At 36.5% G+C, this 15,026-nt stretch overlaps 2 protein-coding genes across 4 annotated transcripts in view; one reads left to right on the top strand and one right to left on the bottom strand.

Annotated features, from left to right (window-relative positions):
* Positions 1–14,818, bottom strand: part of znf362b (zinc finger protein 362b) — a 57,747-nt gene extending 42,929 nt beyond the window's left edge. The window contains exon 1 of the mRNA XM_067371967.1: positions 14,063–14,818. Coding sequence (XP_067228068.1) covers positions 14,063–14,086 — 24 coding nt within the window. The 5' untranslated portion in view covers positions 14,087–14,818. The remainder of the gene's footprint in view (positions 1–14,062) is intronic.
* Positions 8,084–13,907, top strand: zgc:154075 (uncharacterized protein LOC556929 homolog). Of its 3 annotated transcripts, XM_067370865.1 has the most exons (15): positions 8,084–8,296; positions 8,558–8,628; positions 8,762–8,866; positions 8,961–9,045; positions 9,136–9,209; positions 9,351–9,410; positions 10,761–10,868; positions 10,960–11,016; positions 11,103–11,233; positions 11,658–11,712; positions 11,817–11,909; positions 12,530–12,664; positions 12,775–12,876; positions 12,965–13,126; positions 13,214–13,906. In XM_067370865.1, exons 2-15 carry the CDS (start codon positions 8,626–8,628, stop codon positions 13,349–13,351), a joined length of 1,308 nt encoding a protein of 435 aa, XP_067226966.1. In that variant the 5' UTR covers positions 8,084–8,296; positions 8,558–8,625; the 3' UTR covers positions 13,352–13,906. The 3 variants fall into 3 exon arrangements, with proteins under 3 accessions (XP_067226966.1, XP_067226967.1, XP_067226968.1); XM_067370866.1 differs by lacking the exon at positions 8,558–8,628; XM_067370867.1 differs by lacking the exons at positions 8,084–8,296; positions 8,558–8,628; positions 8,762–8,866; positions 8,961–9,045 and having other exon boundaries at positions 9,137–9,209; positions 9,351–10,256; positions 10,768–10,868; positions 13,214–13,907.
* Positions 14,819–15,026: the final 208 nt, after the last annotated feature.

Below are 15,026 nucleotides of genomic sequence, written 5' to 3'. Positions count from 1 at the left end.
ATTTATGGTTAATCATGCAAACATAAGGGCAAGAATTTCTAATCATAAGAATGCAGTATTGTAACTTACAGTCTCTTACAATTTACCTTTGTGTAAAAAACATTTTATACAGTTTTTTTTGTGTTGGAATTTTTATTATCTAATGTAAGTTTTGTCAAAATTGAACATTTGGTGTAGTCATGTCTGACATACTGTTTTGTTTGGGGTCAGTATGATTTTTATTAAATTATTTTATTTAGCATGGAGTAATCCAAAGTGACAGTAAAGAATTTATAATGTTCCTTTAAACTTTCTATTCATCAAAGAATCCTGAAAAAAGTATCATGGTTTCCACAAAAATATTAAGCAGCACATAGTTTTCATCGTTGATAAGAAGTGTTTCTTGAGCAGCAAATCAGCACATTAGAATGATTTCTGAAGGATCATGTGACACTGAAGACTGGAGTAATGTTTGATGAAAATTCAGCTTTGCCATCACAGGAGTAAATTACATTTTAGAAAAGTTATTTTAAATGAGTGTTTTACTGTTTTTTTTTTTTTCATGTATTGGTGTGAATAAGACACTTCTTTCAAAAGCGTAAAACTTACAGATTACAAACTTTCGAATTTTAATGTTCATTCAGCTATTTGTGTTTTGTCTGTAAATGTTTCTCTTCGAGTTATGCTGCTACAGTTATGCTGCTTTACAACTATAAAGCAGTTGTCATAATCAGGGGTGACCCTAGTCGACAATTCAATGCTTCGATAGGAGGAGCCTGATTCGACTACCAATTACCATTTATAGACCTGTTCATATACAGCCTACTGTGAAATAAAAATGTGAAAAGAAAGAAGCTTTTAATAAATATTTTAATGTGAATAAATCCAACCACCCCTGATGAGAGATTCAAGTTTCACTTCATATGGTCCGTGACCGAGGAGGAGCAGCAGGGATTAAATCTTTAACAATGTCTGGGATAAGAAAATCTAAAGTGTAGAATTGGATGCACTCTCAAATGGTAAAAGATGATCCAAAAAACGTAAGATGCAAGTTGTGTCAACAGCTCATGTCCTACCGGTCAACAACAACAAACGGGCGCTTCTGCCGGCCAACGTTTACGAGCTGACTAGCGCGCTATTTGAAAAGAATCAAACGGACACAGGCAGATCGCTTGAAAGACTGATTTTTTGTCCCTCTCAATCAGGTAAGGTGCAAGTGATTTCAAAACATTTCAACTCGTTCTAATTTGATTTTTGGATGCTGTGAATGTTTAGCTAAAAAGACTGCCGCTCCACCCAGCAAGCAATTTTATGTCTGTAAGACGTTTAATAGCCGTCAAAACAGCCCTGATGTCTAATTTATGCAAATGTTCTAATGACGTCAATTTTAACACGTCAATTTGACGTCAAAACACTGATGTCCAATTTATGTGGAAACCCCTACCCCTATAATCTCTGACTATATAAGCAATTTAATTGTTTATTGAACAGTTCTCCACATCCATTACGCAAAGGACACACGCACAGTATAAAGCTTTCTGTCTCCATCTCCAACCTTTTTACACAAACCACAAGGAAATAATCTCTGACTATTTAAACGTTATTTAACAGTTCTCCACAACCATTACGCAAAGAACACCCGAACGAAATAATACTCTCCATTTCCATCCCCACCACCTTACAAAAATACTATAGTGTACTACTTACAATTACTTGGCTAGTCAAAGCTGATCCCACACTTGTTGCCAAAAAAATAAATGTTACAATCTTTTTTAAATCTCCCTCTCGTCACTAGGGGGTGCTGCAGCACCCCCACTTCCCGCGGCCATGCCAATTGACGTCGAAAAAAAACCCCCATCAAACTGACCTCAACACACTGATGTCCAATTGATGTCGAAAAAAAAAAAATCAACACACTGATGTCCAATTGATGTTGGAAAAAAATCCATCAAATTGACGTCAATTTTTTTAGGCCAATTTGATGTCAACACTGATGTCCAATTGATGTGGCAAAAACCCCCATAAAATTTATGTCAATTTTACGTCCACATGCTGATGTCCAGTTGATGTGGGAAAAAAACATCAAATTGACATCCACATACTGATGTCTAATTGACGTCGGAAAAAACCCCCCCATCAAACTGACCTCGACACACTGATGTCCAATTGATGTCGAAAAAAAAAATGTAATTGACGCCAGTTTTAAGACGTCAATTTGACGTCAACACGCTGATGTCCAATTGATGTTGAAAAACCCCCCGTCAAATTGACGTCAATTTTTTGACGTCAACACACTGATGTCCAATTGATGTGGCAAAACCCCCCATAAAATTTATGTCAATTTTACATCCTGATGTCCAATTGATGTGGAAAAAAACCCCATCAAACTGACGTCAATTTTTTTACATCAATTTGACGTCCACACAATGATGTCCAATTGATGTAGAAAAAAAAAAACATCAAATTGACGTCATTTTTTTTATGTCAATTTGACATCCACACACTGATGTCCAATTGATGTTGAAAAACCCCCCATCAAATTGACGTCAGTTTTTTGACGTCAACACACTGATGTCCAATTGATGTTGGAAAAAAATCCATCAAATTGACGTCAATTTTTTTAGGCCAATTTGACATCAACACACTTATGTCCAATTGATGTGGAAAAAAAACCCCATCAAACTGATGTCAATTTTTTGACATCAATTTGACATCCACACAAAGATGTCCAATTGATGTAGAAAAAAAAACATCAAATTGACGTCATTTTTTTTATGTCAAATTGACGTCCACACAATGATGTCCAATTGATGTCGAAAAAAAACCCATCAATTTGATGTCCACACACTGATGTCCAATTGATGTCGAAAAAAAAAATCAAATTGATGTAAAAAAAAACCCATCAAATTGACGACGCTTTTTTGACGTCCACACACTGATGTCCAATTGATGTTGAAAAAAAACCCCCGTAAACTTTTTAGGCCAATTTGACGTCCACACACTGATGTCCAATTGATGTAGAAAAAAAAAACACCAAATTGAAGGTAAAAACTTGGCATCCATTTGACGTCTACACACTGATGTCCAATTGATGTCGAAAAAAACCCCCATCAAATTGACGTCAACTTTTTGACGTGTTTAGCGTCATATCCAGAGGTTGTGTTTGGGAAATAGACGTATGAGTGCTGCCAGCATTGCTGCAGAGGTTGAAGGGGTGGGGAGTCAGCCTGCTAGTGCTCAGACCATATGCCTCACACTGCATCAAATTGGTCTGCATAGCTGTCTTCCCAGAAGGAAGCCTCCTCTAAAGATGTTGCACAAGAAAGCCCGCAAACAGTTTGCTGAAGACAAGCAGACTAAGGACATGGATTACTGGAACCATGCCCTGTGGTCTGATGAGACCAAGATACTTATTTGGTTCAGATGGTGTCAAGCGTGTGTGGCAGCAACCAGGTGAGGAGTACCTAAGTGTGTCTTGCCTACAGTCAAGCATGGTGGTGGGAGTGTCATGGTCTGGGGCTGCATGAGTGCTGCCGGCACAGGGGGGCTACAGTTCATTGAGGAAACCATGAATGCCAACATGTACTGTGACATGCTGAAGCAGAGCATTATCCACTCCCTTCGGAGACTGAGCCGCAGGGCAGTATTCCAACATGATAACGACCCCAAACACTCCTCCAAGACGACCACTGCCTTGCTAAAGAAGCTAAGGGTAAAGGGTAATCAATTGGGCAGGCACAGACCCGGCGCCAGACACAAATTCACGGACGGGCATTACATTTTTTTCAGGGGGGCACAAATGAGATCAAACTCACTGCATAGTAACATTAATTATGAATTAAATGGGAAAAAAAAAAAAAAAAAAGAGGAAGAACTAAACACACGTCGCAGGGCTCGACATTGCCCGGGACAAGTTGATTTTTTTAAAGGGACTAGTGAAAGAGAATTTTAATTACCTGGCCTGATTTAAACGCCAATAACAAAAAAATGACTAGGGAATCACCAAAACGCGATAATGCTTCTGCATTCATTTAGTCTAAGTGGCTTAGTGCATAATAATATCTATATTATCGATAGAGCATATTATCGATATTGCATAATAATATATTGTACTGACTATTGTACTGACGCTAACAAAACGTTGCGCTGTTGATGCGCTCGCGCTGCCTCTCGAGGAGAAATCGAAACAAATGTGCGCAGCAGAAAAAAATGAGCGCAGCAGAAACAAAGAAACTCAGTCAACATCCTGCCAGTAGCGTCTCCTGGCCATAAATTTAGGTAGGGCAGATTCTGGGTCTTAGTGCTAGTTTATGATAAACATTTTGTAAGCTTTATATCCTAATCGCTGAACACATCAGTTTGGCAGAATTCGAATGTCCTTGCGTTATTCAGGGTGGCGCTCTAATGATGTTTGACAGACTTTAGTACAAACAAACGCATAAAATCTGAATTGCCTCAATGTAGCATTTATTGTGTTCGAATGGTGTTTTAGGATGTTACACGGTATGTAGGAATTGTCTATTCTCAGAAAAAAAACATAAAACAAACACAACAGAACTACTAAATTATATATAAAAGATATTCACATAAGCACGTTTAAATTAAGGTTTATACTCTCATTCATTTAATACGCTACTCCACATAGGAAGAACAGACATGCCATCTAGTTACTTACCAGATACAGACACATATGAAGCGGACTGATGTCGTCTTGGTCTCGAGCGAGGTTTACGTGAGGTAACGTCACATGGAAATGAGCGGGGCAGCCAGAAATCTGCTCTCTACGAGAGGGTGCTGCAGTTCCATTTTACACCACAGATTTACATTGGAAATTTGTGTGGCGCTGTAGAGCTGGGAGGGCTCTGAGACCGGATGCCCCGCTTATCATGATTCATGCCTGCCGAATCCTTGCGCTACATTTAATATATTCTGCTCACTTTATGACTAGAAAATCTGAAAAATATTTGTTGCAGAATGCTGAACACGTTTATAATTTATTATTAATTCAGTGTATATAGAGGTCTATGTTTGGATGAATATTTTGCTGGGCTCTGCCCCACCTGCCCATACAGACGAGCCGTGGTTGAATACTGCAGTAAAAATTCAAAATGTGGAGTTTTTATATTTATGACATGATACAGTAAAGCAACATTACACGACCAAGAGTGCCGAATAATACCATCACGACTGAAAATGTGACATTGATTCATATGGCAGTTCTATAAACAAGTAATATGAATTTACTTACATTTTAGACTCAATATTGACTGTTTTTGTTCTGTTTTAGCAGCGAAAATAGTTCAAACAAAGATCACAGCAGAAGCGCGTCAGTCTCACAGCAACACTCGGGCTTTCGCCTAGCATTACCTCACTGATCTCTCCTGCCAACTTTGGTGGTCTTTGATCAAAGAAACGCTGTATATCCTCAGTCACTGTCACACGAGATCCCAGCATAATTGTTTAAAAATGACAGCTTACATTAAGCGGCAGCGCTATGCTTAGCACACAACCTCCGCGCTCACTATCGACAAACCAATCAAATCCATTTAATTTATTTATTTATTTTAAATCAGACCAAACACATTTTTATTTTTATCCAGGAGTTATGTATATACAAAATGATAACTTTTGATAATAGTAGCCTATTGATAAAAAAAAAAGCAAGGACTGGTGGTTGGTGGGACTTGGAGTTGATTCATCCAGGGCGGGCACCAGTGACTCACAGGGCGGGCCAGGCCCCCCAATGCCCGTCCATGGCGCAGGGACTGGGCAGGCATGTCTCCAGACCTAAACCCGGGGTTTTTTATTGAGCATCTGTGGGGCATCCTCAAACTGAAGGTGGAGGAGCGCAAGGTCTCTAACATCCACCAGCTCCGTGATGTCGTAATGGAGGAGTGGAAGAGGACCACACAAAATATTGACTTTGGGCCCAATTTGGACAATTTCACTTAGGGGTGTACTCACTTTTGTGGCCAGCGGTTTAGACATTTATGGCTGTGTGTTGAGTTATTTTGAGGGGACAGCAAATTTACACTGTTATACAAGTGTAATTTCTTCAGTGTTGTCACTTGAAAAGATACAATAAAATATTTACAATGTGAGGGGTATACTCACTTCTGTGAGATACTGCATATAGAAATTATGTCTGCATTGGAAACTAGTTGGGCTTAGTAGGTCAGTATCTTCAGCAGTTTTCTGATTTGTGGAGGGGACATGGTGTTGTTTAGCTGACTGATGAACTGTTGAAAAAGCTTCAGTCTTGTAGTTCTTGTTAGGATGTTTGTCCCTCAGCCCTCCAAGACAATGTCTATTCAAGTTCAGACATTGCTTGTATCGTCTTACTCTGAAGAAATTCCACCACTCAGTACACCACAACTGTCTCTCGCCTCTACACTTTCTCGAGTCATGAGTCCCACGACCACTGTGTCGTCAGCAAATTTTATGAAGTGGCTCTTAGGTGACACCAAAATGATCGCGTGGGTGAGTTTAGAACAGTTAAAAGCTAAAAGAAATCCTGTATATGACAAATTGTTGCACCTTTTAAATGTGTGAATGTAGATTTTTGGTAAAAACTAAATAAATGCATTACAGATTCAATTCTGACAGCTGTATTTATCACTGCGTCCACAAGAGGGAGTACTGCCTCAGGTGATCTTGATGCAAAAGCCTACATATATTAACATAAAACCAGTACATTCATCCAGCTCAAAGAACAAATTGAATTAATGACATGGACTGAAAAAGAAGTGGAAACTCTATAGTATAAATCTCACGTAGTATCAGATTTGTAATTCCTGAAGGAAAAACTGTACTTACCATATATTTGAGAACCCATAACTCAAAATATAGTTCGACTGAGAAAAGGAGATATATGAAATAAGAAAGAATACAGAAGACAAATAGCAAATAGGTGTAATAGGTTACAAAACCTTTATGTTTTGTAATACAGTAATCTCCAGGTCAGATATTTTAACTACTGGAGATCAGCCATATGTGTGACATGAAAATACTCCCACCTTTACAGATATTACAGACCACCTGTTATCAGAATCTATTTTCTTTCTTTCTTTTTCTTTGGGCTTTTTCTATTATTATAATTTGTGAATACTTGTTTTGTCAGTTGCTGCACTCATAAAAGAACTGTCTCCGCGTTCAAAATTGCAACAGCACAGACCACGAAAGAGGAAAGCGGAGTCTGCCACTGTCCTAACATCTTCTCCTTTTAAAAGCATATTAGAGGCAAAAGGACAACAAATGTCAAGAAAAAAAAAAACACCAAAAAGAGTGTTTGGCAGATGAGAAAGATGCTGAATGCCTCTACTGCAGTGAATGGATTTGATGTGTGATTCGAAAAGTGGGCCCACACTGATTGTTCTGATCACAACGGAGACAGATTTACTTGTGAAATATGCCTAAAATAACTATTATAGATTGAAAATGTCCCATGTTTTCTGAAATGATTTAAATATATGCATATCTGTTGTATTTATTGCTTTTTATTTATTAAAGTAAGATGTTTTAAATATTTATTAAAGTAAAAAATAAACACAAAATGGTATAACCTTTGCAGAAGTGGTTATTTTGAACAAGTTTTAACTGAAATATTACTCAGTATTATGTTTACATCACTAGTGGGGTAAAAAGCCCATGGTGGGCCTTTTACCCCACTTGTAAAAGGCCCCCCTCAGCGCATTTAAGTTTATATGATTTTTTATTAAAACAAACTACTTTGATTGTTTATTTTGCCACAAAATGTGTTGCTTTATCAATGGCCAATAAATGTATATATATATATATATATATATATATATATATATATATATATATATATATATATATATAGGCTATATTTTACAATTATAGCATGACTGGATTAGTAAATAGCAAATATTCCTTAAGGTGTGTCTTTTACCCCGTTTGTACCCTATAGGCCACAAACCGTGTATCATTTATGAAAGTGCTTTTATGGCGTTTCTATGTAATTTTAGGCCAGGATGTTCTTCAAAAATTGTATGTGTTCCGTGGAACGATGGCATGTTCTTTCAAGTGTTGCTCTTGCGTCATTTAAACGTCATCGCTCAAACGTAAACACGGAAGTAACAAATCCATAGTGAATGAGCCGAGCGCTCCAGTCATCTGAAACAGAAGCTGTCAGCCTAAATTGTCTCTCCGTTTTGTTTTACATATGTTTATATATGTAATCACTGGTGATGTTTGTATTTATACATGTAATCACGCACATAACCTGATTCAGGATCAAGAAATCCGATGTGAGATATTATTGCGTTGTTAAAGCGCGCTGGGAGCTCGATATAAGGTAACGCTTGAAAAAACAAAACCCGCCCCTTTATTTCTTCAGATAATATCACAAAGCGTTTGATCTGTTTACAAAAAAGAAAAGTTCGCTTTAATGTCTCTGCCATTCAGATTCACAGTCTATTGCTTGTCACTGCAAAGATTTGATTTAGCATAAATACCATGCTAAAATGCCAGTTTTTTGACTTAATGATTTACTGCAGTCTGGTAACTAGTATCTAACCCATCATAAAGCCACACTGACCTTTATAATCCTGTGAAGTTAAAGGAAAGACAAACTTATAAAGCAAAGTCCCAACAACCACAGATACTCAGTCTTAGGAGTTTTGCATGGTAAGATGTCAAAAGCTAGACTATTTAATATTTAGATCAAACTATGTATGTTTGGCCAGTATTTACTGATTATTTGGTTGAAGGAAGAATGAAACTTAAAAAACATTAAGTCTATGGGTTGTTAAATCTGCAGGGGTCTGCTATAATGCCTTCGCCTGTGGATGTTATCGTGGTTGGAGCTGGCAACAGAGGAGAAAATTATTCTGACTATGCTGTGATTTATCCTGACCGCATGCGGGTATGAATTGTGTTTCAATCTTCACATCGACAGTCAGCAAATCTGTTTTTTCATCACCACCAAAATAACCATGACTATAACTGTTTCCTCACAGGTAGTAGGAATTGCTGACCCTAGAGATTTTGCCCGAAAGAAGCTTCAGGCACGTCACAAAGTGGCTGATCAAAACACTTTCAATGGTATGTCCAGCTTCATTTTCAAGCTTTTTGTTACAATAAAAGTGTTGCTTGTGTTTCTTTTTGCAGTACATTTGTTTGCTTTTTGCATAGATTGGCATTGTATAGCAGAGAGAGAGAAATTTGCAGATGCTGTATTGATCTGCACACCCGATCGCCTTCACAAGGTTTGTGTTTGGGCAGTGTTCACATGATACAGTTTTTTTTTTAGATCAGCATGGTGTGCTTAGCAACTTTTAATTGTTAATGAATGACATAACTTGCACTTCAAGTTGTCAGCTGTGTCCAACCATTGTTTTGCTCTTCAGGACCCTGCTGTGGCTTTAGCTAAGAAAGGCTACCATGTATTGCTGGAGAAACCAATGGCTGTAAGTGACTTTTTGCCAAAAGGCTCCATGACCGATTCATTCAAAATGGCGTATTCATTCAGGAACAAAGCAAGTGACTGACTTTATGAATGGGTCATTGAATCATTCACTCAACTGATTCTTTCCAAACGTGAATTCATTCAGGAACGAAACACCACTGTGTGTTGCTCACACAACTGTTCTGCTGTGGCTTTGGTTAGAACTATTTTCGTTGGCAAAGACATACAATATTGTGTCTAAAATAAAAGAAATTTCATATTATCTTCTTGGTTTTTGAACTGTTAGTATAAAGTAAATATCACATTTGCAATTGTGCTGATATTCAGGAAAACAGCATTCTTGCTTGTGTACACTACAAATATAAAAAAACAAGAAAACTCATTCAGGGGCATTATCTGGAATTTCAGGGACATTTTATCCATTTTGGTGGCGTTTTTTTTTCAAAACACTGCTTCAAAGCTTTACGGATCTTTTGTTTCGAATCAGTGATTCGGATCACCTACCAAACTGCCGATATCACGTGACTTTGGTGCTCCTAACAACTGATTCCAAACAAAAGATTTGTAAAGCTTCGAAGCAGTGTTTTGAAATCAGCCATCACTAAATATTGTTGAAAAATTGTTATTATTTTTTTTTTTTTGGCAGACAAAAAATATTCTTGTCACTTTATAATATTAAGGTTGAACCACTGTAGTCACATGAACTGTTTTAAATATGTTTTGAGTACCTTTCTGGATCCTGAGAGGTTCGGTGATATTGCTGGCAATAGAGGCCTCACTGAGCCATCAGATTTCATCAAAAATATCTTAATTTGTGTTCAGACGACGAATGTGGAATGTCACGAGGGTGAGTAATAAATGACATAATTTTAATTTTTGGGTGAACTAACCCTTTAAAGAGATAGTTCACCCAAAAATGAAAATTATGTCATTATTTATGAACATCATGTTGTCCCAAACCTGGATAAGTTTCTTTCTTGTGTGGAATATAAAATAAGATTTTTTTTTGAAAAATGTTGGTAATGAAACAGTAGCTTGACTTCCATTGTATAAAAAAGAACACTATGGAAGTCAATGGAGACCAGACATTTTGGTCACCAACAATCTTCAAAATATCTTCTTTTTTGAAAGAAACTTATATAGGTTTGAAACAACATCAGGGTGAGTAAATAATGACAAAATCGTTAATGCTACCCTGTCCTTGACATAATGCTTTTTCTTTCTTTTTTTCTTTTACATAAACACGATTTTTCACTCTCATACTATATTTCATTGATACACAAACATCTGTGGTATTGTTTGTGATTTTTGTATGATTTTATTTTATTATTAAATGAATAATATTTCTAAGGTTACAGAGGAGGACTGCACAGAGATTGTAGAGACTTGCATTCAGAGTGGTGTCATGCTCACGGTGTGCCACGTTCTCCGATACGACCCAGTCATCCACAAAATAAAAGTAGTTACACTTTCCTTTAAATCCTAATAAACAATTATATTAGTTCTCAGGCAAAAGTAAACATGTACAATTTTTTTTTTCTACAAATCAGGTGCTGATTGACAGCGGAGTAATTGGAGATGTCATCCACATTCAACATTTCGAACCGGTAGGATGTGTTTAAATAAACTTGCAGTGTGCGTGTGCTGCGTGCAATGTCTCTTTGTGTTGTGTCAGCCCTGTCCTCTCTGATAGGTGGGGTTCTATCATTTTGCTCACTCCTTTGTCAGAGGAAACTGGAGAAACGAGGCAGAAAGCTCTTTTGCTCTGTTAGCCAAATCCTGCCATGATTTGGATCTGATTCATCATTGGGCTGGTGGACGAAGGTACACTTAATCTAACATGACTTGCACACATGTGATAGAGCTGGGCTGAAAAAATAGTGAATGCATAGAAAGAATGAATGGAATGTCTTATCTTCTTTTATCAGTGTTTCTCTATATGTTCAGGCTGATTGCATGGGATGGTCTTTTTTAACCTCATGTTATTGGGTCAATAATATGGAAAAGGCTTTCAAGTTTTAGCTCTGTCTTTGCCTTTTTTAACACTCCTTTTCGCAAATATAACTTTTCCAGCTTCTTTGTGTATTAATGTTCCTAACGTTTAGCTCCAACCCTGAAAAAAAAACACTCGCCTGCCTGTAACTTTAGTAATCCGGAAGACTCTGCAGGACAATGGCCCTCCAGGATCAACGTTCCCCACCCCTGGTTTAGATGGTGAAATAATAGTTTTTGGGATTTTATTTTACAGGTGTGTAAAAGTTTCATCATTTGGGTCGCTTAGCCACTTCACAAAAGAGAACAAGGTTGGGTTTTTTAATATTATGTAATATTATTTTTTATCTGTTAAATGAAAAACATTGCCATTGTGAGATTTCTTAAAAATGCAATTATTTTGCAATTTTCCTAGCCAGCAAACGCTGCAAATCGCTGTTTAGACTGTCCTGTAGAGGGGGATTGTGCGTACTCTGCAAAGAAGATCTACCTGGATCGAGTGAAAAGAGTAACGTATTTCTGTACACTACCATTCCAAAGTTTGGCTTCAGTAAGATTTTTTTTTAAAGAAATTAAATCTTTCATTCAGCATGGACACATTAAATTGCTCAAAAATGACTGTAAGGACTTTTATAACATACCTTTTATAACATACAAATGATTTCTATTTCAAATAAATGTTGTTCTTTTGAACTCTCTATTTATCAAAGAATCCTGAAAAACATCTATTACAGTATTTTTCAAAAATATTAATTGTTTTCAACTGTGATAATAAGAAGAAATGTTCCTTGAGCAGCAAATCATCATATTAGAATGATTTCTGAAGGATCATGTGACACTGAAGACTGGAGTAATGATGCTGAAAATTCAGCTTTGTCCTCACAGGAATAAATTACATTTTAAAATATATTCAAATAGAAAACCTTTTAAATTTAAAGAATATTTCACAATATTATTATTTTAACTGTATTTATGAACAGAATTGGTGAATTGGTGAACATATAATACTTCCTTTAAAAATATTAAAATATCTTACAGACCTCAAAACTTTCTTTACTGTACTTTTTGATGTTTATTATAATCATTTGATGTATTTAATACAAAAAGAATGTATGCTTATTAAATCAGGGGGAGGTTGGCTGGCCAGTTTCAGTGATTTGCAAAAACTCGGTTCCTGATATTGAATCTGTGACTGAAGCCCTCACAACAGGACCTTATGGCCGCTGTGTCTACAAATGTGACAATGATGTGTGCTCAAATCAGGTTGGAGAATCTCATACAGTATATTCTTGCTTGTCACATAATCAGTAATGATGTTTCCTGTCATTAACAAAGTATATTGTTTTATTATTTATTTAATTAATTTATTGCAGGTAGTAACCATGGAATTTGAAGGAGGCTTGACTGCTGCGTTCACCATGGTAGCATTTACAGAGGAAATATGTAAACGCAGAACATCTATCCATGGTAGTAAGGTATGACTTCCTGCTCATTTATGTCAACATTCCAGCACTTTGATGACTGTAAGGGGGCTTAACACCTATTTGTTTATTCTCTCACAAGGGGGAACTGTCCTATGATGGACATGAGATCAAAGTGTTTGACTTCCTCACTAATAGGACCACAAAGCACACCGCAGACATGAGAGTTCCAGGCAACTTTGGTAAAGGTGGTCACGGGCCTGCAGATTATCACCTTATCGACTCCTTCATTGCAGCTGTGATGGTGAGACGATAGATAATTTTTCTCTGTATTTGTTGTAGAATCTGAGTAAATTGATCACTTCCAATGCTTCTCTCTTTCTTAATATAGAATAAGGACCCAACTCTGATTAGGTCAGGTCCTAAGGAGACATTGGCAAGTCATAAACTAGTGTTTGCGGCTGAACGGGCCCGTTTGGAAAACAGAGTTATGTTCTGTGGGAATCCATGTGATGGCGAGAGCAGATAAATGTATAAGAGCACATTGTGGACTTGTTTTATATTCCACTACGTGTTCACATTCTCTTTGTTGTTCTAGATGTCACTTACATTCTTACATTGTGATTTATTCAGTTATTTTAGAAGTTGTCCAAATGTGATAAATGTAGATTTTTTTTATGTAATCGTGTCTGTTTTATTTAGAAGATTTATAAAACAGTACATTTTGAATCGTGTTTCTTGCAATACTTGAATTTGTGTAACACCTAATGTTTTATATTAATATTTATCTAGATCAAGTTATGTGACCATGTATTCAAATTCAAATTAATCATGTGTAATTATAAATTACCTCAATAAAAATAATCATATTTTGCCCGTTTTGTTCAGTTTGAATGGATTTTTATTTTGTTTTATTATTTTAGTAGCCCTCCAAAACTTGAAAAAACAAAATATGGATTTTACAGAATTAAAGTGCAAATTTTCATCTTTATATTCTGTTTATCTGTCAGTGGTTTACTCTGATAATGGTCTTTTGTGTTTGTACAAAAGATGCATAATCATTTGCGGTCATGCAGTGGACTATGAAAAAGGCTTACAGTCAAATTAAGTGATTGTCTGCATATGCTTTGAATTTATATAAAGTTTTTTAAAAATCTGTATTTTTTATGTAATGAAATCAGAATATTTCTTAAAAGGGTTAGTTGATCCAAAAATGAAATTTCTGTCATTAATTACTCACCTTCATGTCAGAACGGCGACTCATTTTTGTCTCGCTCCTGCGTCAGCTTCACATGCATGCGTCGTGCTGGTCATGTGAACAGCATCGACCAATAAGGAGTTGGCGTTCTGAAATAGAACCTGGAAGCGCTGAACGTAAACAGTGTAGGTGAATGACACAGAAGAGAAGAAATTGTTCAATACAATCATTATTTTTGTTTTGATTTTGCGCACAAAAAGTATTCTCATCGCTTCATAAAATTAAATTTGAGCCAGTGCAGTCATATCGACTGTTTTAACGGTGTCTTTAGTACCTTTCTGGACCTTGAAAGTGTTGATTATATTATGGAGGAGTCAGAGATCTCTCAGATTTTATCAAAAATATCTTAATTTGTGTTTGGAAGATGAACGAAGGTCTAACGGGTGTGGAACGACATGAGGGTGAGAGAATTTTAATTTTTGTGTGAACTAACCCTTTAATTTAAATGCCATATTTAATGCCATATTTTAAAGCAATGACGATGACAAATGATCACTGAAATACATTAAAATGTAAACGCTGGTGACGTGATAGTGAAATTGTCTATAGTTATGTAACAGCCATTTTTTACATTAGTCATTTACATTAGTAAATGGCATTTCAGACTGAGGAGAGGTGGAGTGTCACAGTGAGTTGTAGGGTGTCATAACCTTGCAGTCTGTCCACACAGTTCTCAACCTTATTAGTTTGGTGACTTTGTGGGTTGGTTATCTTACTTGAACAGATTACAAGAGCAATGCATTTGACATTCATGAAGTTAAAAAAAAAAACCTTTATGAATGTCTTTATGAACACCACATACCACCTTTAAATATGCTCTGTATAGCAACTGTTTTACAAAACATTGTTTTCTTACAAAAATCATGTGCCTTGAAACATGAGCAGAACTTTAACTTTGTTAATCATACTCAACATTCAGCAATGATGTACTAAATTGATCAAAAGA

Source organism: Chanodichthys erythropterus, chromosome 20 (genome assembly GCF_024489055.1).
Source record: "Chanodichthys erythropterus isolate Z2021 chromosome 20, ASM2448905v1, whole genome shotgun sequence".
Taxonomy (NCBI): Eukaryota; Metazoa; Chordata; class Actinopteri; order Cypriniformes; family Xenocyprididae; genus Chanodichthys; species Chanodichthys erythropterus.
Note: the sequence above shows the minus strand (reverse complement) of the source record. Positions and strands in the feature narration are given on the sequence as shown.

Excerpts from the sequence above, each read along its gene's own strand:
- zgc:154075 (XM_067370865.1), top strand. Across the intron at positions 9,210-9,350 it reads CACCCGATCGCCTTCACAAG|GACCCTGCTGTGGCTTTAGC; the intron begins GTTTGTGTTTGG and ends TTTGCTCTTCAG. Across the intron at positions 13,127-13,213 it reads CCTTCATTGCAGCTGTGATG|AATAAGGACCCAACTCTGAT; the intron begins GTGAGACGATAG and ends TTCTTAATATAG.